This window comes from Amblyraja radiata, chromosome 1 (genome assembly GCF_010909765.2).
Source record: "Amblyraja radiata isolate CabotCenter1 chromosome 1, sAmbRad1.1.pri, whole genome shotgun sequence".
In the NCBI taxonomy this organism is placed as follows: domain Eukaryota; kingdom Metazoa; phylum Chordata; class Chondrichthyes; order Rajiformes; family Rajidae; genus Amblyraja; species Amblyraja radiata.
Genome location: NC_045956.1, coordinates 66,208,634 through 66,234,459, shown reverse-complemented (window position 1 = coordinate 66,234,459; position 25,826 = coordinate 66,208,634). Strand labels below are relative to the sequence as shown.

The 25,826-nt window shown below is 42.7% G+C and overlaps 1 protein-coding gene across 4 annotated transcripts in view; it reads right to left on the bottom strand.

The window, feature by feature from the left end:
- The window catches only part of ndst3 (N-deacetylase and N-sulfotransferase 3), an 873,812-nt gene that overhangs the window by 85,432 nt on the left and 762,554 nt on the right, over positions 1–25,826 (bottom strand). For all 4 annotated transcript variants that reach the window (XM_033023461.1, XM_033023463.1, XM_033023460.1 and 1 more), the window contains 2 exons: positions 22,979–23,164; positions 14,261–14,389 (listed from right to left, as the gene is read on the bottom strand). In XM_033023461.1, the coding sequence (XP_032879352.1) occupies positions 14,261–14,389; positions 22,979–23,164 (315 nt within the window). The remainder of the gene's footprint in view (positions 1–14,260; positions 14,390–22,978; positions 23,165–25,826) is intronic.

The following is a 25,826-nucleotide window of genomic DNA, read 5'->3' as shown; positions in this document are numbered from 1 at the left end:
GATATAAAGATGTTTCTCAAAGGAGAAAAGACAAGGAGAAAGGCAGAGATTTAGGAAGGAAATTACGAAGTTTTGATCAGGGCAGTTAAATGCATGGAAACCACTGTTACGTCCATTAATGCTAATGATAAGATGTTAGATTCAAAGGATTGCAGGGACCGTGGAAGATTGGAGACTGGGAAGGGATTACAGAGAAAGGGAGGTGGCAAAACCATGGAGGCAATTTGAAAATAAGAAAGAACATTTCCTAGGCAGACAAGCATGGTAGTTTTGGTAGTAAGTAGTTCAGTTCAGGGCTGAATACACTGCATACATGTATTTTGTTTGGATGGTCTGCAAAGACATCAATGTTTCGAGAATAGAGTTTATAATCTGTGTGGATAAAATCAGAAATGAGTCAATGCATCTGCAAGAGACATGTTTTGGCACAATACTAGACACAATGGGGGCTTCATCAACATAAATGTTTGCTTAAGTTGCTCACTGTAATTTTGTTATCAACTTTCCCTACCTGACAAAAATGACACAGAGCAACTTGATTGTGTCAAAATAACAGAGTCTGAAGAAGGATCCAGACACAAAATGTCACATTCACATTCTGCAGAGATGTTGCCTGATCTGCTGAGTTGCTCCAGAAAGATGTGTCTTTTGTTTGATAATGGAATTATGGAGTTTGTGCTTCTCACCAGTGGGTCATGGTGCACTGCATGGGAGGTTTTCTCATCTTGTTATTATGCGCTAAATACTCTGTATTGTTCAAAATTATTAATATTATGTGGGGGGGGGGGGGAGGGGGGTGTAGAAGATAAATATACCAGCTCTTGGGTCAAAAGTAGAATCTCCTCTCCACTGCATTCTTGCTGGTTTGGTAGTACAATAAGATTTTTTTTTTTAATTACCCCACACATTCAAAATAAAAAAATGTATTTTCAGCACAAATCTGTGCTCTCCAAACACCCATTCACGCACTTTGCATGCAATAATGACAATGGACTTGCTGGACATGGTTAGCCAGAAATGTTCAGGAAGATGCAATTAATGTGCTTCAGGAAGTGGCATTACTCGGTATATCATGGAGCACAGGTGAAGAGGAACAAGTGGCGGTGGTAGGATAACACAGTGGCACAGCTGGTGGAGCTGCTACCTCATAACACGAGACCCAGGTTCGATCCTGACCTTGGAGTTTGCAAGGAGCCTGTGACCTCGTGTGTTTTCTTTCCGGAAACTCCAGATTCCTTCACCATCCCCAAAACGCATAGGCTTGTATGTTAATTGGCCTCTAAATAGTTCCTTGTGTGTAGGGAGTGGATGAGATAGTGGGATAACATAGAACCAGTGTGAACAGGTAATCGATGGCTGGCATGGAAACAGTGGGCCGAAGGGCCTTTTTTCATGCTGCATCTTTCAATCAATTAATCAAGAAATGAATCAGACACAAGCTGTTGGAGAATGCCTCTGCTCCTTCTTTTGCTCAGGGACAAGGAGCATTGACCTTGCAGGGGCAACTCACAAGATTGCTCTTTTTAAGAGACAACTAGATACTTGAGCATCCAAAAGCATCATTCAAGGAGTGTGTCAGTGCATAACTGAACAACAGCTTGCCTGGCACATGAGAGGAAGTGTACAAAATCACTAGTGGAATAGATTTGGTAAACACATAGAGTCGCTTTCCCAGAGTAGGGGAATTGAGAACCAGAAAACATAGTTTTAAGGTAGGTGGGGGGGGAGGGCAATTTAATAGGAACCTGATGAGTAACCTTTTAACACCAGTGTAGTGGGTATATGGAACAAGCTGCTGGGGGAGGTTGTTGAGACAGATACTATATCAACGTTTAAGAAATATTTAGACAGGTACATGGATAGGATAGGTTTCGAAGGGCATGGTCCAAACGCGTGCAGGTGGGACTATTGTAGATAGGACATGTTGGTCGGGGTGGGCAAGTTGGGCTGAAGGGCCTGTTTTCCTGCCGTATGAATATGACTATATGTGGCAACTTCAAAAGTATCAGCACTGAACTCATCCATGCCACAAGTCCAGAGGCAGTTTAGAACATCTCTTATGAGTTGCTGTCATTATGGGCTCGTTGTTGTCATTATGGGCTCAAATCCAATATGCAAAGGCTTTCTTCATCAGATTTAATCCTCAAGAGATAGTAGTCATGATTATGTAGGAAGGGTTCAGCCCTACTAGGCCCAGATGGGGCTGCCTGCTTCCTAGGATGCCATCACATTCATTTTCCTAGCACAAGAGTGGAAATGACAGAGAAGAGGCAAGACGAGCCAGTTACAGTACACGTATACCATAGTGAGTTGTCAATTATATGCTGTATTACAGATATTATGAAGAATATCTTCATGTTCTAAGGAAAAGCAATACATCAAAAACCATCGCCTTTCCAAAAGTACCAATCAGATATTATTTTGGTTGTATATAATCGGCTGGATGGTGATATCATTATACTGATACCGGAATATAGTTTATTTATATAAAGGTTGGTATTTTTCAATTCTTCCCTCTAGCATGCATTGATGTGTTCTAAATAAATTGATTCAAACTTGTGACTTTAAACAATAATTGATCTGAAATATATTGCCCAAGAACCCCTTCCAGCCATCAAAGAGTAAACTACTGTACATCCAAGCAATTTAGGCTGCAGTTGAAATCAAACATTAAAGGTCAAGGGACCTTGGTCTAATCTATGATAACGTGCAGTTACTTAGTCACCAAACATAGCAAAATTGCAGCTGGGCTTCAGAGAAAGAATACACATCTGTTTTATTGTTGCAGGGTTACAGATTTTTGTAAAATGTTGCCTTAATTTAGTGCAGTATTTAAGCCATTTGGTCGAAATGTGTTCATTGCCAGGTTAAAACCAAATACAATGGAAAGTATTTACTTGGAGCACTTCCAGATGTAATTAGCAATCAGCAAGAAAAAAAAACCTTAAACCTTCCATCTGCCGTCCTAACTGGTGGAATCATGATGGTTAGCGCTAAAGAAGCCAGAACTAGATTTGGGGCTCCTTTATCCTTCAACGTACCTCACCAAAGGAAGCCAATAATAGTAAAGGGCTAGAAACACCCGAGGGCATATGTCCATCTCCTCAGCCTCTCAGAGCCAAATGCATCTTTCAAAGCTGAGATTCATCATCATCCATTTTGATCTATTGTTGAAGACCAGTTTTACCCCTTGCTCCCAAAACATCCACAAGCATTATAAAACAACACCGACAGATTTAAAAAACCATATTAACCGTATTTACAATTGGTTTTAAGCCTTCATTTTTTGCTTATTCACTTCTGAGCTTCCCAATTTCAATTCCCCGCAGGGATTATAATGTTTATCGATTTTTATTTGCATTGTTAGTTCCAATTTTATTATTAAATCTGCATTTATTTTCAATTAGGATGTAACACCTCTTCTTTTAACCACTGGTGAATCCCTTTGTGAAATTTATTTTTATTAACGGAATATATTTATCTTCTACACCCCCCACGTAATATTATTAATTTTGTTCATTACCCTTTCCATCTTCCCCTTACTGAATTTTACCTTATTCTGATCCTGCTGCCCTTTCTCGGTTACTTATTGTTTTTAGCTATTTTCACATTGGACGCAATTATGACCCTGTTAAATTTTCTCACAATTTTTATTTGACCCACCTCGTTTCCCAAAACTAATTCTTGCAAAGCCTGAATTTTGCAGATGTAATGACAGCAAAACTGTTAGTGTTTGGCATCATTACACTTGACACTGACAGCAACATCTGGGGCAGCCATATGTGGAATTAGATGCAGAAATGCACAAGATGTGCCCGCAATTCCCTGCCTCTCCACAGGGTGTGCTGTTTTACACATCTTCTCCAGACATGAGTACATTAATGTGCAGCAGTCTGAAGAAGGGTTTCGGCCCGAAACGTTGCCTATTTCCTTCGCTCCATAGATGCTGCCGCACCCGCTGAATTTCTCCAGCACTTTTGTCTACCTTTGATTTTCCAGCATCTGCAGTTCCTTCTTAAACATTAATGTAAACTCCAAGTTTTCTGTTGAGAAATACCTTGGGTATGATAATACCTTTCTTTTACATTGAATATGAGTTTTTAATAGCATACTGAGTTCACATTATGGCTAGTGAATCTCATGACAGCTTTCTGAAATTAAATTACTGAGGGATGGTTCTTCTAGTGAGGCTCTATGGGTAGATGGGAAAAATAGGAAGGGAAAGCGAAAGAGCATCTCGATGGGATTGTACTACAGTCAAATCGGTCAATGGGAATTTGAGAAACAAATGTGCAGGGAAATTGTGGAGAGTTGCATAAATAACAGGACGGTCAAAGTAGGCAGTTTTAACCTTCCTATTGTAGACAGGGACAGTACGGATTAGATGGGGTAGAATTTGTTAGTGCATTCAGGAAAGTTTCCTCAGGCAGTGTATGGAAGACACTATAAGAGGGCAAAGCTTGACCTTCTCTAAGAAACAGGGCAGGGCAGTTCTGAGGTGTCAGTGGGTGAGTGCTTTGGGACCAGCGACCCATTAGTTTGTTAATAGTTATGGACAAGGACAGAACTAGTCCACAAGTTCAAGTTGTAAATTGAGGTAAGGCAAATGTTGATGTTATTAGGCAGAAGTTTGCAAAAGTTGATTGGAATAAGTTATTTGCAGGCAAAAAGACGACGGACAAGTGGGAGGCTCTTAAATGTCCTCAAGGTTTTCATGTTCCTGAGAGATCAAGCTATTCATGTTCCTGTTAGAGTGAAGGGCAAAGCAGGCAGGAGAAAGGAACTGTGGATAAAAAGAGATTTAGAGACTTTTGTTGCAACAAAAAAAGAGGAATCAAGTTCCCTGACCCTGGAGGCATACAGAGGATGTAAGAGTATACTTAAAGGAAGAAATCAAGAGGGAAAAAAGGGTTAATGAGATAGCTTTGACAGAGAAGATCAAGGAAAATCCAGTGATTTTATAAGCATATTATGGGAAAAAGGGTAACTAGAGAGAGAGAATAGAGCCCCTCAGAGACAAAGTGGAGATCTTTGTTTGGAGCTGCAGGAGATTGCCGAGGTACTCAATTAATATTTCTCCTCTGTTCTTACGGTGGAAAAAAAACATGAACACTAGGGAACTCGGGAAAACTAATGGGGATGTCTTGGTGATAACTATATTACAGTAGAGGGGGTGCTGGACAACATAAGACCTACGAAGACCATATGACGCAGGAGCAGAATTACGCCAATTGGTTCATTGAGTCCGCTCTACCTTTCGATCATAGGTGATCTGTTTTTCTCTCTCAAACTCATTCACCTGCCTTCTCCCCATAACATTTAACACTGATCAAAAACCTATCAATCTCTGCTTTAAAAATAACCAATGGCCTCCACAACGGTCTGTGCCAATGAATTCCACAGATTCAAAGGACAAAGGACAAAGGACATTTATTATCACATACACCAATTGGTGCAGTAAAATTTGAGTTACCATGCAGCACACAAATAAGATAAACACAACATTATAGAATTTAACATTAATCATAAAAACATCCCCCCACAGCGGAATCAGCGTTCCCCACTGTGAGGGAAGGCAACAAAGTTCAGTCCTCTTCCTCTTGTTCACCCATGGTCAGGGCCTATTGAGGCCTCCGCAGTCGCCGCAATGGTGGGCGGCCCAATGTTTCAGGCCATCTCGCCGGATGACGGAACTCCGGCGTCGGAAGAACACTCTCAGCGGCTTGGAGTTCAAAATCGGACGCTTCCTACCAGAGGCCGCGGCTTCCGTAGTCCACAGGCGGAGCTCCAACACTGGCGACCTCGGCGAAAGATCCCAGGGCTCCGCGATGTTAAAGTCAGCTCTGCCCGCGGCTGGAAGCACCGCAGACCACAGCTCCACGGTGTTGAAGCCGGCAGTCCCAGCACTCCGGAGCTTCCAACACGGTGACTTCAGTAAGTCATTGCCCGCTCCGCGATGGTACTTCAGTGCTGCGCCGCTGCTGAAGCTGAAGCTCTGTCCGGTCTCCGGCAGGAAAGGCCGTGCCAATCCAGATGGTAGGCTGCAAGGAGTGGGCGAAGATGCGGCTCAGGGGAAAGACGCATCCTCAACCAGGTAGCGATTGTGAAAAACAATTTCCCCCTCCCCCCACATAAAAAAGTCTAAAAGACGTCCAAAACAAAACTTTTGACAGACTAAAAATTAAAAAAAGGATGAAAGGACGAACAGCTGCATGTGAGGCTGCCACGCTAAATGGCGCCACCATCCTCCAGCTAAAGAAATGCCTCCTCATCTCCACTGTAAAGGTATGTTCTTTTCTGAGGCTGTGTCCTCTGCATGTCCAGGCTCAGAGCCTTCAAATGTTTCTCATGCGTTAACCTAATCAATCCCGGGATCATTCTCGTAAACCACCTATGGACCCTCTCCAACACCAACGCATCCTTTCCCAGATATGCTTACAATATTCCAATTGTGGCCTGAGCATTACATCCTTTATTTTATATTCTGAAAGTAGATATATTCTATATTTTATATTCTGAAGGTAGATTTATAGATTTATATTCTGAAGGTAAATATTCTGAGGGTAGATATATCTCTGAGGCCTGATCAGGTACATCGTAGAACACTGTGGGAAGCTAGAGAAGAAATTGCTGGAGTTCTGGCTGAGATATAAGAGTCACTGGTGGACACGGATGAGGTGAGGGATGACTGGAGGGTGGCTAATGTTGCGCCACAATGTTAGAAGGATTGCAAAGAAAAAATGGGAACTACAAGCCTAACATCTGTGATAGATGTTACAGGAGGTATAAGATGTGCATGTATTTAGTAAGAAAGGGATTGATTAGGGATAATGAGCTTGGCTTAGTGCATGACACATCATATATCATGAACTTGATTTAGTTTTTTAAAAGAAGCAACTAAAAGGACAATGAGGGTAGGGTGGAAGACATAATCTAGATGTACTTCAAAACCTTTTGGTAAGGCCCCTCATTGTAGGTTGCTCTGGAATGATAGATTGCATCGGATTGAAGGAGAGTTAGCTAATTGGATACATTATTGGCTTCATGGCAGAAAGCAGAGGCTGATAGTGGAAGATTGTTATTCGGACTGGAAACCTGTGACTAGTGGTTTGCCTAAGGGATTGGTACTGGGCCCATTGTTGTTTGTAATCTACATCAATAATTTGAATGTGAATATACAAGACATGGTTAGTAAATTTACAGGTGATGTTAAAATAGGTAGGCAGAGGGACCTAGGAGTACAAGTATATAATCCCCTGACAGTGGCATCTCAAATGAACAAGATTGTGAAGAAGGCTTTTGGCATGCTGGCCTACACTGAATTGTAAGCCAGCATGCCAAAAGAGCATTGAATATATAATTTGGGACATTATGTTACACTTGTACAAGACATTGGTGAGGCTGTACCTGGAGTACTATGTTCAGTTTTACTCGTCCTGCTGTAGGATAGACATCATTAAGCTGGAAAAGGTGCAGTAAATAAATTACTAAGATGTTGCCAGGACTCAAGGGACGAAGTTAGAGGGAGAGGTCAGACAGGTCAGACAGGTTAGGACTTTATTCCTTGGTGTAGGAAACTGGGGCGTGACATAAAAACATGGGGAGCATGTGAATGCACACAGTTTGTTTTCCCCCAGAGTTGAGGAATGAAAAACTTGAGGGTGGAGGTTAAAACTGAATGGGAAAATATTTAATAGAAACCAGAGGGGCAACTTTTACGCAAAGAAGGTTGTACATATATGGAACGAGCTGCCAGATTGAGGTTGCCGCTGGTACACGAGCAACATTTAAAAATCAGTTAAGCAGGTACATGGATAGGACATGGGCCAAATGCGGGCAGGTGGGACTAGTGTAGATGGGACATGACAAAATCTGTAGGATGGAACTGCACATGCTGGTTTACACCGAGGATAGACACAAAATGCTGGAGTAACTCAGCGGGACAGGCAGCATCTCTAGATAGAAGGCATGGGTGATGTTTCGGATCGAGACCCTGCTTCAGACTAGTTGGGACATATTGGCTGGTGCGGGCAAGTTGGGTCGAAGGGCCTGTTTCCACGCTGTACCACTCTATGACTATTTGGAAGATGCATGGATACGAAAGGTAATGAGGGATATGGTCAAAATGTGGGCAAACAGGGCTGGCTTAGATGGGCATCTTGGATGGCATGGATGGGTTGGGTTGAGGAACTTGTTTCTCTGCCGTGTGATTTTATAAGACGGAAAAATGAATTTTATGGATGAGGGCTGTACTTCCCTCATAAATATTTCAAAAAAATATCGAATCATTGCTCAGCCAGCTTGACACCTTTTCTGGTGTTGCATTACAGAAATCATTTTGAACAGAAATCTCGCAGTAACTGGCACCAGGGAAAGTGTATATTACACACATTACCAAATCTCAGCTTTTCAGGCGAGTTTTAATGGCATCAAATTACCACTCACTATCAATATTTTTGCCTCTTTTTTTTGTATACTGTAAAATTGATCCAGGAAACATTTGCAATGGTATTCAAAAAACTCCCCCCATAACAAATCAGGAAGGAATTGCTATGTGTTTAAGAAGGAACTGCAGATGCTGGAAAATCGAAGGTACACAAAAATGCTGGAAAAACTCAGCGGGTGCAGCAGCATCTATGGAGCGAAGGAAATAGGCAACGAAGGGTTTCGGCCCGAAACGTTGCCTATTTCCTTCGCTCCATAGATGCTGCTGCACCCGCTGAGTTTCTCCAGGAATTGCTATGCGTTTGTCCACGTGCCTTAGAATTAACTCAGTTAGAAACAAGAAACTGCAGATGCAGGTCCAAGACACAAAGCATTGGAGTTACTCAGCGGGTCAGGTTCAGATCTCTTCTTCAGCAAAGGTCCCAACCCAAAACGTCGTCTACCCATGTTCTCCAGAGTTGCTATCAGAGACGCTGAGTTTACTCTAGCACTTTGTATCCTTTCTAATCACTTTGTTAGCAGTGTTCAGCTTTGTGACTTACATATCTATTCTATCTCTGGCAATAGCAAAAAGGTAGCAAAATTGATGTGATAACTTATCTTTCTTTCAAAGTTGTAATTAACTGTAGGTGGTTTTCTACAGGAAGGATAAACATTAAGGCTAATTTAATGCAGTATTACATTGATCACTACAGCACAGGAATTCGCTCTTCGGTCCATAATGTTTGTGCCGAACATGATGCCAAGTTAAACTGATCTAATTTGTCTGTACGATCCATATCCCTCTATTCCCTGCACTTCTATTTGCCTATCTAAAAGGCCCTTAAACACCACTATCATATCGGCCTTCACCACCACCTCCAACAATGTGTTCCACACCACTCTGTGTAAAAAATTTCCCTACGCATCTCCATTAAATAGTCTCCCTCTCATCTTGTAGCTATGCCCTCTAGTGTTGGACAATTCCACCCTGGGAAAAAGGTTCAGTCTGTCTAACCCAAAGATTCTAGAGCAATCTTTGGTCTAACCTATCTCTGCCTCTCATCGTTTTATATATTTCTACCAAGTCTCCCCTTAACCGACGTTACAGAGAAAACAATCCAAGTCTATCCGACCTCTGCCTGGAGCTGAAACCTTCTAATCCAAGCAACATTTTGGTAAACATTTTGGTCCTCTGCATCCACTCCAAAGCCTCCATATCTTTTCAGTATTACTTTTGTTTTTCCTGCTATCTATTATGTGGTCTTCTTCTTCTTGCGTTTGAGGCAGCAGGAGTTATGTAATGCCCTCCAGGCGCTGTAGCCAGTTCAATGTGCTGTTGTCGAGGGCCGTGAGGTCTTCCCCTCCACCAGGGAGGGCGGAGGACAGCGCAGTCGAAAATGACATGCTGCGCTGTCTACTGGTCTGCTCCACACATGCAGGCTGCTGATGAACGCAGCCTCCAGCGATGCATGTTGGCGTTGAACCGGTTGACCCCTGTACGGAGCCGGTTCAGGGCGACCCACTCTTTGCGGGGTCCGAGCCGGGTGGGGCTGTGGTGTTCAGTGCAACAGTGAATTGCAGAGGTCATGACATCTGTTCCCATCTGGTTCTCCATGCTCCTAGTGTGTTGAAACCGGAGCAACAGACGGTCGCTGCGTGACGGGAAAAGGGGCGACGAGATGACAGGCGTTGAGGTCCCAGTTGCTGTGAGTCCTGGGCGAGGTGGTGCAAAGGATGTTTGGCATCCGATGGGGCCTTGCACACCAGCGTATGAGTGAAGTACTCTCTGCAAACCTGGCGGATGCGATAGCTGCGGGCACCGGCCGAAGATCCGTCGGAGTAGGGCGTAGGCAGCCGGTGATGATCCGCATGGTGTCGTTGAGGATGGCGTATAGCTTGCTAGTACAAGCGCTACGGCACCATGCTGGCGTACTTAGCGGCGCTGTACCCGAGCGCAAGAGCACTGATTCGGAGAGTAGATATCCTGGCGCCCCATGATGACCCAACCAAGCAACGCAGGAGGTTGTTCCGCGCCAAGACTTTAGCACGGAGAGCTTCAAGGTGTTGCTTGTAGGTCAGCTGCCGATCTAGTTTAACCCTGAGGTATGTAGGAAATGGGTTCTAGGGTTGGTGGTGACCCATTGAGGTTGAGAGTTAGCTGGCGTTGAGCTTTCTTACAGTTCAGGTGAAAGGCCATTGTAGTGGTTTTTGCCACACTCGGTCTCCAGGTCTGAAGGTAGTGAGGTTATGTGGTGAGGTTACTCTCTGGAAATTTCATCCCCTAGTTGACAGCACTAAATATGCTGTATTGTTGAAATCTGCCTGTAATATTCAATTTTATTGCTGTATATATAGTGTGACTGACTGAGGCTAGGGGTTTAATATAGATGCATTGTTGTGGTTCTGCAACTTGTATCAGGGAAAGTGGTTAATAGTTAATGGCACTACTCTTTTACATTGCTGTTGTTTTTACGATAAATTGTATGAAATTAAAGCATGAGAAATTCAAGTAGGAGTAGCCTTCTGGTATCTGTTTCACCATTCAGTAAGATCATGTCTAATCCTTTGTCTGAATTCCATTTTCCTGTTCTGTCTCTATATTAATTTACTCCCTTGGTTCCCCAAAATCTAATGAACTCAGTCTGAAATGCACTCAAAGATTGGGTATCCACGATATTATGAGCTACAAAATTCCAAGTATTCACAATGTCAATATAAAGAAAAGTTTAATTTTAATTCTAACTGGCTAATTCCTTGCACATGTACAGTAGATAACTACTTTGTTCCTGATCTACTGAGGAAACAACTTCTTAGTATCTTCCTGTTAACCTCTCATACACTTGTAGTTCTCAATTAATTATCTTGCATTCCTCTAAACCCGAGAGAATATAGAACAAGCTCCTATAATCTGCATAGGACAATACCCTAATCTCTTGCATCAATCTAATGCGTTAGCAATGCATTGACTATGACAAGAAAATCCTTTCATAATTAAGAAATTAAACACTGTATTTAGTAAACTAAATGAGGTCTCATCAAACCTTTAGTACAATGTCAGCAAGACTAATTTTGTAATCCACCTGTTTTACAATGGAGGCTAATTTGCCTTCCTAATTGCTTGGAAGACCTACATGTTCATGTCATACCAAAGTGCATGACGTCACATCTTCCCACATAATTCTCCACCTCCCCCTTTCTCCTCATAAATTAGCATATCCATATCTCTTTCCAGACTTCACAGCAGTCCCTCAACTTATTTTCCTCCTAGTTATGTATCATTAGTTAATCTGGATATATCACACTCTGCACTACATCGAATTCAGTCAAATGAATTGTGAATTGTCATTCTTTGCTCCTCGTGAAATTTCCCTGGACTCATGATCGAATAGCTATGAAGTACAACACAAACATCCATCTTGTGATAGTCTATGGCAGTTTAACCAATACTTAAACTGCCATCTATTAATCATCATGCCAACCTATCCACGCTCTCTGATAACCTAATACCTGGCACTATGGCCCATGTAAAAATTAACTCTAATTCAATCAATGGCTCACAACGTAAATGGGCCATATTTACGTAAAGAATTTTCAAATTCTCTGTGACCTCTTTACTATGTGGGTAAAGCAAAATCTTTTTGGAGCTAAACATTACAAATGCACTTCACAGGACCATTTGAAATGGTTGAAACTTGGTCAAATAAATAGAATTTCAGGGTTTAAAAAAAATAAAGAAAAGGAAGGTAGAGAGGAGGAGCAGCTTAGCAGCAAAGAGCACCTTGTCAGGTAATGATACTCTATACTTATAAAATTCAGGGATGGTCAAATGACCAAAGCAGGAGGAGCACAGATATCCAAGATGATCATAGAGCACAAATAGGCCAACGGGACAAACAAAACCAGAGTCTTAAAAAAGACACAACGTGCTGGAGTATCTCAGTGGGTCAGGCAGCATCTCTGGAGAGCATGGATAGGTGACACTTTTGGTCGGGACTTTTCTTCAGACTGATTGTAGAAGGGTTGAGAAAGCGGGAAGAGAGGTGTGGCAGGCCAAAGCTTGGCCCTACCATAATCAGTCTGAAGAACAGTGCTGACCCGAAACGTCGCCTATCCATCTTCCCCAGAGATGCAGCCTGACCTGACTCCAGCATTTTGAGTCTCTTTTGATAAAAAATTATCTGCAGTTACTTGTCTTCAGAGTCTTAAATCCAGATTATAACAAAACAAAGTTAAATAGTTAATTGACTCATACACCCTGACTTGCGTAGGCTCTTGTTAGAGAAGCAGAATCCTGCATCCTCACCATTCAATGGGTTGATCACACTTTTAATATGACAATCGTAAAATTGTGCTTCACACCTCTTTCTACCGTAGGATAAGACATCACTTCATTTATAACGCAGTTTCGTTGAATTCTGACCACCTCATTACAAGCTATATTTCTGTAAAGAGACTAGATGGTTTGAGTTGTTTCTTTTGGAATTTAGAAGAATGAAGGATGGCCTTAGTAAAACATAAAGGAAGCGAAGGGGGAATTACAGGATCTTCTCCATTTGTGGTGTAGTCCTGAAAAGGGCACATGCCTACACATTTAATGGCTCCATTTAAAAATGCAGTACAAAAATTTCTTCTCTGACGGTCGTAAATGTAGATAAAGGTGGAGATGGACAAATATTTGAAAGATCGAGGAATTGAAGGTTATTGGGAGTTGACATGGAAAACAAGCTCAGGCCAGCATTGATCAGACTTGGTCATTTTGAATGGTGAAGCAGGTTGGAGGGACCTGGTGGATTACTCCTGCTTCTCTTTCCTGTGTTCTTGGATTCAACATTTGACCACGATCTATCACATTCATTAAAACTGGATCGCAGAGACAGAAAGAGCAGTATGTTTCCAAACATCAGACATCCCAGAGTAATTATATTTAAAGTGCTGTCATTGTTGACAGGAAATTTGTGCATAATGGAGTCCCTAAACTAACATGACACTGTGATAATAGCTAAATAGTGTGATTTCTGGCAAGACAGGTTGAGGTAAAATTACTGGCAAGACACCTGATCTAATTATGGCGAGGTATCCAGGTGTCTTTTACAGTCTCCAAACATTTCTAAACAATCTGTAACAATGCAATATTTTTTTAAATCACACTCACAAGTTTGGTGCATGAGAGGGAAGTTGTAAGTTTTAATCTCCACCATTGAGGAGCAGCTGCACAGATGGAAAACCGTCTTCCAGTCGAGAGAGTAAACGGAGGCCAGGTTGCACCTTTAAATGGCTTTTAATAACCCCACGGTAATACTTTAAAGAAGAGCATTAGATTTATGCTCTGGTATCTGGTTAAGTAACCTCCCTCACTCAATATAACTAAAAAAGATTAACTGCTCATTATGACACTGACACGTGTGTGGATTTGGCTGTCTGGAGATTGGTTGCTGCATATCCAGTACCACATTTGTGAGTATAATTTAAAAAATGCTTCATTGTTGCAGAGTGTTTTGAAATATTTGGAGATACTAGATACCAAATGCTGCAGAAGGCAGCTTGCAAGTTTTGCTTTGTCAGCTTTCAAACTCATGACCTCTGTATAATTTATTCCAATGAAAATGACGCTTAACTCCTCTCTGAAATATTTAGCAAGCACCCAGCTATATCAAAAGAAAACACAAATATGTTCTGCACACAGGTTGTGTAGGGTCAAGAGGGTATTTCAGGGCCACCTTCTCAAGGTTAATTAGAAAAGGGGAATGTATACAGGTCTGGCCAGTAATGCCCAAATCTTGTGATAAAATATCAGAAGATAAGAATCATAATTAAGGATGTGTTAAACACTTACTGGATTCAGAAGAACAGTGAGAAAGAGTTCTCCTCCTCTGATGCTTTTGTCCAGTTCTCTTGGGCCTCCAGGGTACTCCTTGTAGAATATGGTATGTGTGAAAAGGCCACAGGTTTGACGTGGGAGTACCTGAAGCAAGAAGAGGTATATGAAGGCATACATTTCAGCACGTTTTCTCCAATAAATATCTTACACGCAAACAAGAATGAATTGCCAAAAAAGTGACAATATCCAGGTGAGAAATAAATTTAATAAGATTTTTTTTAAATAATATAAATCATGTTTCTCGGGGTTACTAAATTTTATTAGTTGTTTAAGTTATGACATCGGATGGAAGCTGCATACCAAATCTCGTTGCAATGACAATAAAATATATTATTATTATTATTATTATTATCTTTGAAAAACAGTAGCTTTTGTCAAGTAGCCAAGGAATTCACATTTTTTAATTTCCCATGAAATCTAATGTACAATCAATACAATACAATACAATCAGTTTTATTCGTCACATTGCACATAAAGTGCAAGTGAAATGAATTTGCCAGCAGCGGTACAATGATAAAGAACACACAAAAACACACAAAAAATTTAACACAAACATCCACCACAGCATTCATCACTGTGGTGGAATGCACAAAATTTGGCCAGTCCTCCTCCATTTTCCCCCGTGGTCGTGAACTCAACCCTCCGCAGCCGCCGCTCTGGGCGTCCAGATGTACAGACAGGTAAAAGTCCAGGTAAGTCCAGAATTGGCGCTTCCCCACCGGAGACCGTGGCTTCGGGTTGGTGTAGGCCGCAGGATGGCGGTCGAAGATTTAAAGTTCCCACCGCGCCGCAGCCAGAAGCACTGCAGACCGCAGGGTCGGCGGTCGAAGCTCCCCTCCAGGGGTCACCGGCGAGGGACCCCGCTCCTGATGGCAAGTCCCTGCCGCGCCCGCGGTAGAAGTAGGCCACGGGCCGGCGGTGGAAGCTTCTTCTCCCCCTGGGTCCCCAATGAGGGATCCCAGGCTGCGGACGCCGCGCCAGCCGGAGCTCTGCAGACCGCAAAATCAGGCTGCTATGGGCCAGCGAAATGGAGTGTTCCCCTCTGGCGAGCCCCAGCAAGGGCTCGCCCGCCCCGCGCCGAGAGTCCGCACTGCGGCCGCCACTGAAGCCCCGGGCGCGTCACCGGGAAAGGGGGCCCGATCCTCGCTGTTAGGCCACGGGGGAGGCGACCTGGAAAAAGTCGCTTCTCCGTGGAGGAGGCGACCATAATGGTTTCCCCCTTACCCCCTCACACCACCCCCCCAAACAAGACACACAAAGAAACATTAAAAACATACATTAAAACACACAAAAAAAAAAAAAATTTGAAAAGACTAGCACGCTGCTGACAGGGCTGCCGGTTTGCAGCGCCCCCATCAACCTTCTTTTGTAGAAGTCAGAGAAAAGTATCGGGTCCTACGGTCCATAATGTCTGTGCCAAACATGATGCTAAAATAAACTAATCTCATGATTCATATACTCCCAATCCCTGCATATCCATGTGCCTATCTCAAAGCCTCTTAAGAGTCACAAGAAAGGAAGAGGCGGAGACAGTGGGCTGAGGGAGAGCTGAGAAGGGGAGGAGAAAGTAAGAACTACCTGAAGTTAGAGAAGTCAATGTTCATACCGCTGGGGTGCAAACTGCCCAAGTGAAATATGAGGTGCAGCTTCTCCAATTTGCGGGAGATCAGTTTGGTTATTGCAAACCGAGCTGAGGTGTTCGCAACAACCAACCGAGCGATCGCTTCGCCCAACACCTCCGCTCGGTTCGCAATAACCAACCTGATCTTCTGGTGGCTCAGCACTTCAACTCCCCCGCCCATTCCGAATCCGACCTTTCTGTCCTCGGCCACCGTAAATTGGAGGAGCAGCACCTCATATTTCGCTTGGGCAGTTGGCACTCCAGAGGTATGAACATTGACTTCTCTAATTTGAGGTAGTCCTTACTTTCTCCCCCGCTTCTCAGCTCTCCCTCAACTCACTGGCTCCACCTCTTCCTTTCTTCTTCCCGCCCCCTCCCCCCCCCTCCCCCCTCCCCCCGCACATCAGTCTGAGGAAGGTTTCGGCCCGAAACGTTGCCTATATCTTTCGCTGCTGCCTCACCCGCTGAGTTGCTCCAGCACTTTTGTCTACCTTCCCTTATGTATATGTACACTGTGAATGACTCGATTGTAATCATGTATTGTCTTTCCGCTGACTGGTTAGCATGCAACAAAAGGTTTTCACTGCATCTCAGTACACGTGACAATAAACTGAACTGAATTGAGCTATTCCCCACGCAACAGTGTATGACAGACAATATTGGAATTCTTGCTGCTCAGGGTGACACGGTGGCACAGCGGCAGAATTGCTGCCTTATAGCCCCAGAGACACAGATGCTGTCTGTACAGAGCTTGTACGTTCTCCCTGTGACCTATGTGGGTTTCCTCCAGGAGCTCCGGTTTCCTCCCACACTCCAAAGTCATACAGGTTTGTCAGCTAATTAAATTGGTAACATTGCAAATTGTCCTTGTTTGAGTAGAATAGAGTTAGAGTGTGGGGAATCACTGGGTGGCGCTGACTCGGTGAGCCGAAGGGCCTGTTTCTGCACTGTCTCTCTAAACTAAACTAAACAAGATTTAAAAAGATTGCCAAGTAAAACTTGCCACTTTGATAGACCATGACAGCAGCACAACAGAATATTACCATGGCCAATGCTGTAAGGAGTCTCAGTGGATGCAGCCTACACAATTATCTCAAAACAGGGGAGATAATAACAGCTAGAAAGGCGGATCTGGGCTGGATTAGAGAGCCTGGAGTGGAAAGGAGGGACAAATGCAGTGTGTTGATGTGGAGGTCAAAGAGGGATGCCAAAGTTCACACACACTCTCAGTTCTCTATCCTCCTTCTACTCTCCCACTCGCTCTGTCACCACATCCTCTTTCTAAATCCCAATCTTTCCCCTGGCCTGTCACCCTTCACACTATCTCACTTCTCTCACTTCGCTCCTACCATCTGTCACTCTCCACCTGCACTACCCTTCAATCTTCCCCTCACCTCCTCTCTCCCCATTCATTCCCTTTCTCTCTTTCACTCCTTCACTCACACCACTCCCCACTATTTATTTCTCCACCCACACCTCCACCCTTTCTTTCTCAGGTCCGACTGTTGGCCTTCAGTTGGAGTTGCAACAGGAGGGGGAGTCCCAATCTGAATGCCTTGAATTCAGTTGGATGAATATCCCTCTCCCGCTGAAGCAGCAGGAAGAAGGGTGAGGGTCAGAGGCTCACACTGGAGGTAGTGGAGAGGATTATATCCATATGTGGTGGTGGGGAAGGACAGTGGGAATAAGACAGGCCGAATGTGACTCCCGCTGATATAGCTAGGGACGGCTATACACACCAATTTATCAGTTGCATCCGTCTTCAATTACTTTAAAAATATTCCAAAAAAATCAACTTGTATCCTAAATTTTACAGAAGCTTTGCAGCTCCTGAAGAAATCACAAGTACGTCCTTGGTCTTTTATTGTCAGATACTGACAGCTCTGTACAAAGTAGAGTATTTCACTATTTCATTTTAGAAAAATTGGGATTTTTTTTATTGTTACACTATAAATTGTCAGTGAATCTTTGTTTGCTTGTAAAGCACTTCCTTATACCCGGAGCTGGCTGACTGAACATTAAACTGACTGACAGTTTCATCAAATAAAAAAGCCATCCGTTCAAGTTCAGTTCCATTAAATGACCAGCTCAGGCTGAAATGATCGTGTTTCTGATATAGATTCCAGGGCTGCCTTGTATTACAATGCTTCTGTGTTATTTGCTATGCGGGCTCATATTTAAATCTGAAATTTGGCAAAAGAAGGTAAAAATGCTGCTCTGCCAACACTTTTTTACTTGGAGTAATCAGAATACTTCTTCCCCACAGAGCACACACCTAAGTGGCACCACATCGAAAAGAGCCATTTATTCTTATGCAGGGAATAACTGTTAAATATAATGTACTGACTGAAGTGGAAGATTCAATAGTGACTTTTAAAATGTTCAAATTATAACATTACACATAGTTGAGCAGGTGTTTTGAACAGAAACAACGGCAAAAGGAAAACATGAAGCTCTTGACCATGTCCACCGGTACCATTCATGCTGACTGGGGTGCTTCCACCATCTAGCTTCCTCAAGTCCATAACTAATTCCTTCATCTTGCTAACATTGAGGGAGAGGTCCTGACACCATGTTGCTAAGCCCACTATCTTCTTCCTGGTGATCTTATCATGATTCACAAGCTAACAAAATACTGTAAACTCCATTTTACTTCAGCTATTGCATTCAGTCTGTTCATTGTTAATTTGCTATTTAATGTACTGACTGAAAGGGTGTCAGTGGAAGATTCAATAGTGACTTTTAAAATGTTCAATTTATAACATTAACTCGTAGATGAGCAGGTTTAGAACAGAAATAACGGCAAAAGGAAAACTGAGAGGATGTAAAATTCTCTGTGAGACCGTTTCACACTATCAACAAAGGCCAATTTTACCCCCGGGATATTTAATCACAAATTTCTCTCTGCAATGATTTTCCTTTGCATTTGCCACAGTAGTAACCTGGCTTCCCCATCTCCTCTCACTTACTGAGCATCAAAGCAAGTGTCTCTGGAATCGGGCGGTAAGAGTAATAATATAACTGGGAGACCCGAGGGCAACAATAGTTTCCACCTCATGAAGATTTCATCCAGGTTGGTGGGTGGGTTACACACAACATTCTGAATTGCCCATAGCTGGCAGCATTCAACAAATGGACTAAAGATTTAGTTTTTGTCCTTATCTCTGACTCAATTAAATTTGATATACGTATGTCCCAAGGCTGATGGAGTTTTAGACAGACTTCATCAATCCAGTATTTTTATCTATCCCTGTGTTAAACAAACTAATGATCTCTGCATTCCATGCCATTGACAATATGAGATGCACAAAACAAACCTTATCAAGGTCAAATGCAATTCATTCCTTTTCATTTATTCATTCACATTTACGGGCATTGCGGGCTCGGCCAGCATTTATTGCTTATCCCAAATTGCTGCTGCATTGAGTAGCTTCTAGAGTGTGATTAAGAGTCATTTGTATTGCTGAGGGATAGACATTTTTCAACAGTCTCCACTATTTTACAATCAGCAACTTAAGATGAATCCTTCCAGGTCGGGTGCCTCTTCTCTGGTTTGAGCAGTCAACCTCTCAACCATGCCATTTTCATCCATTTTTAGCCAACACAAATAATCAATCACACTATTTCCTCCTTAACAAGATGTTCTTTTTGATTTTGATATTGGTTTAATATTGTCACATGTCCCGAGATATATTGTATTGTCCAGGGGCGGCATGCACACCCCCATCCACATTAACGGGACGGAGGTGGAACGTGTTTCTAGCTTCAGGTTCCTGGGAGTCAACATCTCCGATTACCTCTCTTGGACCCACAATACCTCAACTCTGATCAAGAAGGCTCACCAGCGTCTCTTCTTCCTGAGGAGACTGAAGAAGGTCCATCTGTCTCCTCAGATCCGGGTGAACTTCCACCGCTGCACCATCGAGAGCATCCTTACCAACTGCATCACAGTATGGTATGGCAACTGCTCTGTCTCCGACCGGAAGGCATTGCAGAGGGTGGTGAAAATTGCCCAACGCATCACCGGTTCCTCGCTCCCCTCCATTGAGTCTGTCCAAAGCAAGCGTTGTCTGCGGAGGGCGCTCAGCATCGCCAAGGACTGCTCTCACCCCAACCATGGACTGTTTACCCTCCTACCATCCGGGAGGCGCTACAGGTCTCTCCGTTGCCGAACCAGCAGGTCCAGGAACAGCTTCTTCCCGGCGGCTGTCACTCTACTCAACAACGTACCTCGGTGATTGCCAATCCCCCCCCCCCCCCCGGACACTTATTATTATTTATTCAAATCATTTGCTATGTCGCTCTTCCAGGGAGATGCTAAATGCATTTCGTTGTCTCTGTACTGTACACTGACAATGACAATTAAAATTGAATCTGAATCTGAATCTGAATCTGATTGTGATTGTTTGTATGCTGTCCAGTTAAACTTGTTATACACAAGTACAATCAGGCCATGCACAAGTACAACAGGATTGCAAAGAGAATAATACCAGTGTGCAAAATACAGCGTAGCAGTAGGTTTAGATTTATTATTGTCACATGTACGGCGAAGCAGTGAAAAACTGCTTTCCAATATATATCATACAGAAATATCATACAGTCCTCAATAAGATAGAGGTAAATCAAACTGTACCCTACTTTATGAAGGGCCGCTTAGTAGTTAGATAACAGCACTAAAGAAGCTGTTCCTGAATCTGGTGGTCTGTGCTTTCAAGCTTTTGTGTCTGAGGCCCAACAAGAGAGTGGGGAAGAGGGAATGACTGGGGTGATCATTGTCATGGTCCTTAATTGTGTTGGCTGTTCCTGAGACAACGTGAAGTGTAGACGGAGTCAATGATGGGAAGTCTGGTCTGTGTGATGAACGACATCCACAACTCTTTGCAAGTTCTTATGGTCTTTGGCAGAGCTCAATGTCAGCAAGCCAATCTTGCTCAATGTCAGCAAAGCTAAGGACATTGTGATTGACTCCAGGATGGTCCAAAGCTGTAAATTCTTACGAATAAATATCACCAGCAATTTGTCCTGGAACAGCCACATCAAAGCAATGGTTCAAAAAGCTCACCAATGCTTCTACTTCCTTAGAAGGCTTAAGAAGTTCAGCATGTCCCCAACAACCTTCACCAACTTCTACAGATGCGTCATAGTATAAAGCATTTTAATGGGATGCATCACAGCATGGCTTGGGAAAGGCTCCATCAAAAACTGCAAGACCTTGCAGAGAGTTGCCGACATAGGTAAGACCATCACAAGCCTCCCTTCCATAGATTCCTTTAACACTTCACGCTGCCTCAGCAAGGCCACAGGAATAATCAAGGACCAGTCTCACCCCATTATTCCTTTTTCTCCCTTCTCCCATCAGGTGAGATATACATGTTTGAAAACGCATGTCCAGATTCTTGGACAGTTTCTTCCCAGCTGTTATCAGGCATCTGAACCTACCTCTCACCTGCTAGAGTGCAGTCCTGATCTCCCATCTACTTCACTGAATACCTTTCCACTATCTTTAATCGGACTTTATCTTGCACTAATGTTATACCCTTTACCCCTTACCTGTGCATTGTGGACGGCTTGATTGTAATCATGTATAGTCTATTCTTTGACTGGATAGCATGCGACAAAATCTTTTCATTGGAAACTAAATTGAACTAAACTGTTGCCAAGCCATGTTGTGATGTATCCCGATAGGGTGCTTTCCATGATGCATCTGTTGAAGTTGGTAAGAGCTGTCGTAGACATGCTGAAATTCCTTAGTCTTCTGAGGATATACATGCTGTAGTTTCAGTGGGGTTGGTCCAGGACAAATTATTGATGATATTTACACCTGAGAACATGAAGCTCTTGACCATGTCCACCGATACCATTCATGCTGACTGGGGTGCGTCCACCACCTAGCTTCCTCAAGTCCACAACTAGTTCCTTCATCTTGCTGACAGTGAGGGAGAGGTCCTGACACCATGTTGACATACAACTTGGTGGAATTAGCTCCTTTTTTTTGTATGTGTGTGTGTGTGAGTGTGAGTGTGAGTCTGTGTGTGTGTGAGTATGTGTGTGAGTGTATATGTGTGTGTGTGAGTGTATGTGTGTGTGTGAGTGTATGTGTGAGTGTATGTGTGTGTGTGTGAGTCTGTGTGAGTGTGTGTGTGTGAGTCTGTGAGTGTGAGTGTGTGAGAGTGTATGTGTGTGAGTGTGTGTCTGTGTGTGAGTCTGTGTGTGTGTAAGTGTGTGAGTGTGTAAGTGTGTGAGTGTGTAAGTGAGTGTGTGAGTGAGTGTGTGAGTGAGTGTGTGTGAGTGTGTGTGTGAGTGTGTGAGTGTGAGTGTGTGTGTGTGTGTGTGTGTGTGTGTGTGTGTGTGTGTGTGTGTGTGTGTGTGTGTGTGTGTGTGTGTGTGTGTGTGTGTGTGGTGGAGGATGTGTGCGTGTGTGTGTGTGAGTCTGTGTGTGTGTGTGTGTGTGTATACTGGAATTGGTCGAGAGGTGGAATATTGCGTTGGGGGACCAGCCTTCCCGTGTGAAGCTGGGACCCAACGGGTCCCACTTAGTCTAGTCCTAACTATATTTCTCCCTCAACAGATGCTGACTGAACTGCTGAATATTTCCAACACTTTATTTTAATTTCAGATTTCCAGCATCTGCTGACTTTTGCTTTCCAGGTATTAATAGTTTATGTGAGTGTTGTCATTTGTTCCTTCTGTGACTGATTTAGAAAGAAATACATATTCCATGTTAATTTATTTTGATTATTAAACCCATTTAAATTTGGTGTTCTAATTTTCTTTTCTTTCAGTTTTATGGAATTCAAGGACGTACTCTCTCGGCTGATTTCACTTTCAGATCCAATTCAGGAAAATAAATAAATGGTTTCTGGTATAATTTACGCACAGGGAATATTCCACTTGCAATTGCACAGGTTGTAAATGTCTTCAAGTGAATATATGACCACTTTTCATCTTTCAGTGAACATGTATTCGAATGGGAACTGTGTGACAGTTTATTTATATATATATTAAGTGACAGCAATTCAAGATTGTCGAGAAGGACATCAAACGTCTCTTACCATGATGCCACTATGGATGAAGCCATGCCTGTAACGTGCAGGTTTCAAGTGCGGATACTCCTCGGTACTGGTCACCGTGATGCCCCACACTTTCTTCCATGCTTCATAGAGCTGAACATGGACCGGATAGACACCAGAGTGATGTGGTGCCACGGCGTAGCCCATGTCAGTGGGAATACCGTGTTTCTGTAAACAGAACAGCATCTGTCAACTCCTCCAGAAATGTTCTCCTGGGCATAGAACAATTAAAAATCTAATTTCACCAGAAACATAACAGCTGGACATTAAACTATGCAAAGCCAACCGAAGATTTATTAAAGACAAGCGAGAAGAAAAAAAAACAGTATCCCACATTTTATTTGTGTGACTGAATGTATTGACCTCTTCTTATCTACATCAGTTAGCTGTGGCTTCTGGTCATCTTGAAAGATTAATAGATGAGACTCGATTAAAATGATGATTATGGTGTGATCTGGGATGGAAAAGTACTAAGTTGCAATACATGTGGAATAGGCACTGAAGTGGCACATTGTTTAAATTTTAATTACTCCTCTTGCTAGAAGTAACAAACGACAATAATTACCCATTAAAGCAGGATTAGTGAATGTCAGTAAATAGCAGATTTCCTCGAACTTGCTTTCCCCTAAAAGGAAATCTGACACTGATTAAATATAGTATTAACGTAGGATCACAGAGTTCACACATCACACAGACTGGATCTTAAAGTTGCAGGCTGCCAATTAAAAATAAACACCTTCATCTTGGCATTTTAGTTGATTTATTCCTATTAAAGTTTCAGTTAATAATCATCCCTCTTTTTATCATTCACATATTCATTTAGCTTTAATGTAACATTCCTAAATTCATAAACAGTCCTTATCTTAAGATAAACACATTTATTTTATCAGTGAAATCAAACCTGGATTTAAAATGCATTATGTTTTTGACATATTTTCTTTCTTAAAGTAGATTAAAAGGTAATGCCAGTGACAATGAAGATGGCGGCCATGTCTGAACAATACTGAGCGATGAATGTCCAGTCGACAAAGGCTCTGTGTTTAGCTGCTAAAAGGACTTTGCTAATGGACACAGTGGCTGAGAAACACACCTCTACACAGCCTATCAGGTGAGAACACCATTTAATTCTTGTGGGGATGGTCCGCAGAAATTCCTCCAAATGTGTTCCACTGCGGAGGTGAATGGACTCACCCACTTCCAACAATTCAAAATTAATTGAAACACAATCTCATCAGGTTACTCTCCACCTTTCTGGTGCAAGGAATTTCAGTTGGGGAGTGAGTGGATGTGGAGAGCATATTTCCACCAGTGGGAGAGTCTAGGACCAGAGGGCACAACCTCAGAATAAAAGGACGTACCTTTAGAAAGGGGATGAGTAGGAATTTATTTAGTCAAAGGGTGGTGAATCTGTGGAATGCACTGCCACAGACTGCTGTGGAGGCAAGTCGCTGGGTATTTTTAAGGCAAAGATTGACAGATTCTTGATTAATACGGGTGTCAAGGGTTGTTGGGAGAAGGCAGGAGAATGGGGTTGAGAGGGAAAGATAGATCAACAATGATCGGGGAAACTAGAACTAGGGGACATAGTTGCAGAATAAGGGGGGGCTCTTTTAAAACTGAGATGAGGAAGAACTTCTTCACCCAGAGGGTGGTTAATTTATGGAATTCACTGCCCCAGGGAGCAGTGGAAGCAGAAACTTTAAATATATTTAAGACTAAAATAGATGTTTTTTTAGCTGCCAAGGGGATAAGGGGCTACGGGGAGAGGGCAGGGATATGGACCTAGGTATGGTTAGTATAGTAAGACCTGAGTGATCTCCTGGACATGATTGAATGGCAGAGTAGACTTGATGGGCCGAATTGCCTAATTCTGCTCGTATGATGTGAATTTATAAACATGGATAGGTGACGTTGGGGGTGGGGACCCTTCTTCAGCCTGTCAGAGAAGTTGTAAAACTATTTAGCTACCATTGTGCCTTCCCAAACATTTCAGTATTGACTCAATGCCATTTTATTGCAAAACCCTTTTTTTTCCAGTCTATCTCCAATCGTCCCTGAGATCATTCTCGTAAACCTTCTCTGGACCCTCTCCAATACCACCACATCTTTCCTCAGATATGTGGCCCAATAATGCTCACATTGCTCCAAATGCGGTCAGACCAGTGCCTTATAAAGCCTCAATGTTACATCCCTATCCCCAAAATGGGCATTTTCTCTAAAAGGCTATATGTTACATTGTTTAATTGAGGATTATTGCACAAGTGGCGATAGAAACAATTTCTTGTCAATTTCAAAGTTCACCCCCAGTGAAACTAGCAGCCTATGTTATTCAGAGACATTGGTGTCTGATGCCTGTGGGAAATGGAAACACGGAAACAGGTTTTCTGCGCACAACTGTTTTTTTTCCAATGCAATGTTTTTTCTGCTTGCCAATTTCCAAATAAACAATTAAGTTGTTCTCTTAGTCTAGACTGAAATTGTGCTATAACCAACTCAGCCTGCATAATGCATATCCTTATCCCAAATTTTTCACATATTATATCAGTTCATTTTATGGAAACATTTGTTGTAGCACAACCTCCTGTACAACTTTCAAATGCCAAATAAAATGCTTATCATGGGACATCTATTTTAGCTGACCAGTCCACAGGTTCCTCTATGCATATGTGATGCCAAATGCATAACCTTTGTACCTCTTTAAATTGTCAAACATTTACAGCTTGTGAAGGTGATGACCATTATGGTCATGTTCTGTGCCATTTAGAATAAACACTGATCACTATCTATGAAGAAGGGCAAAGCTGGGCTTCCCTGCTGCTAAGATAGTGAA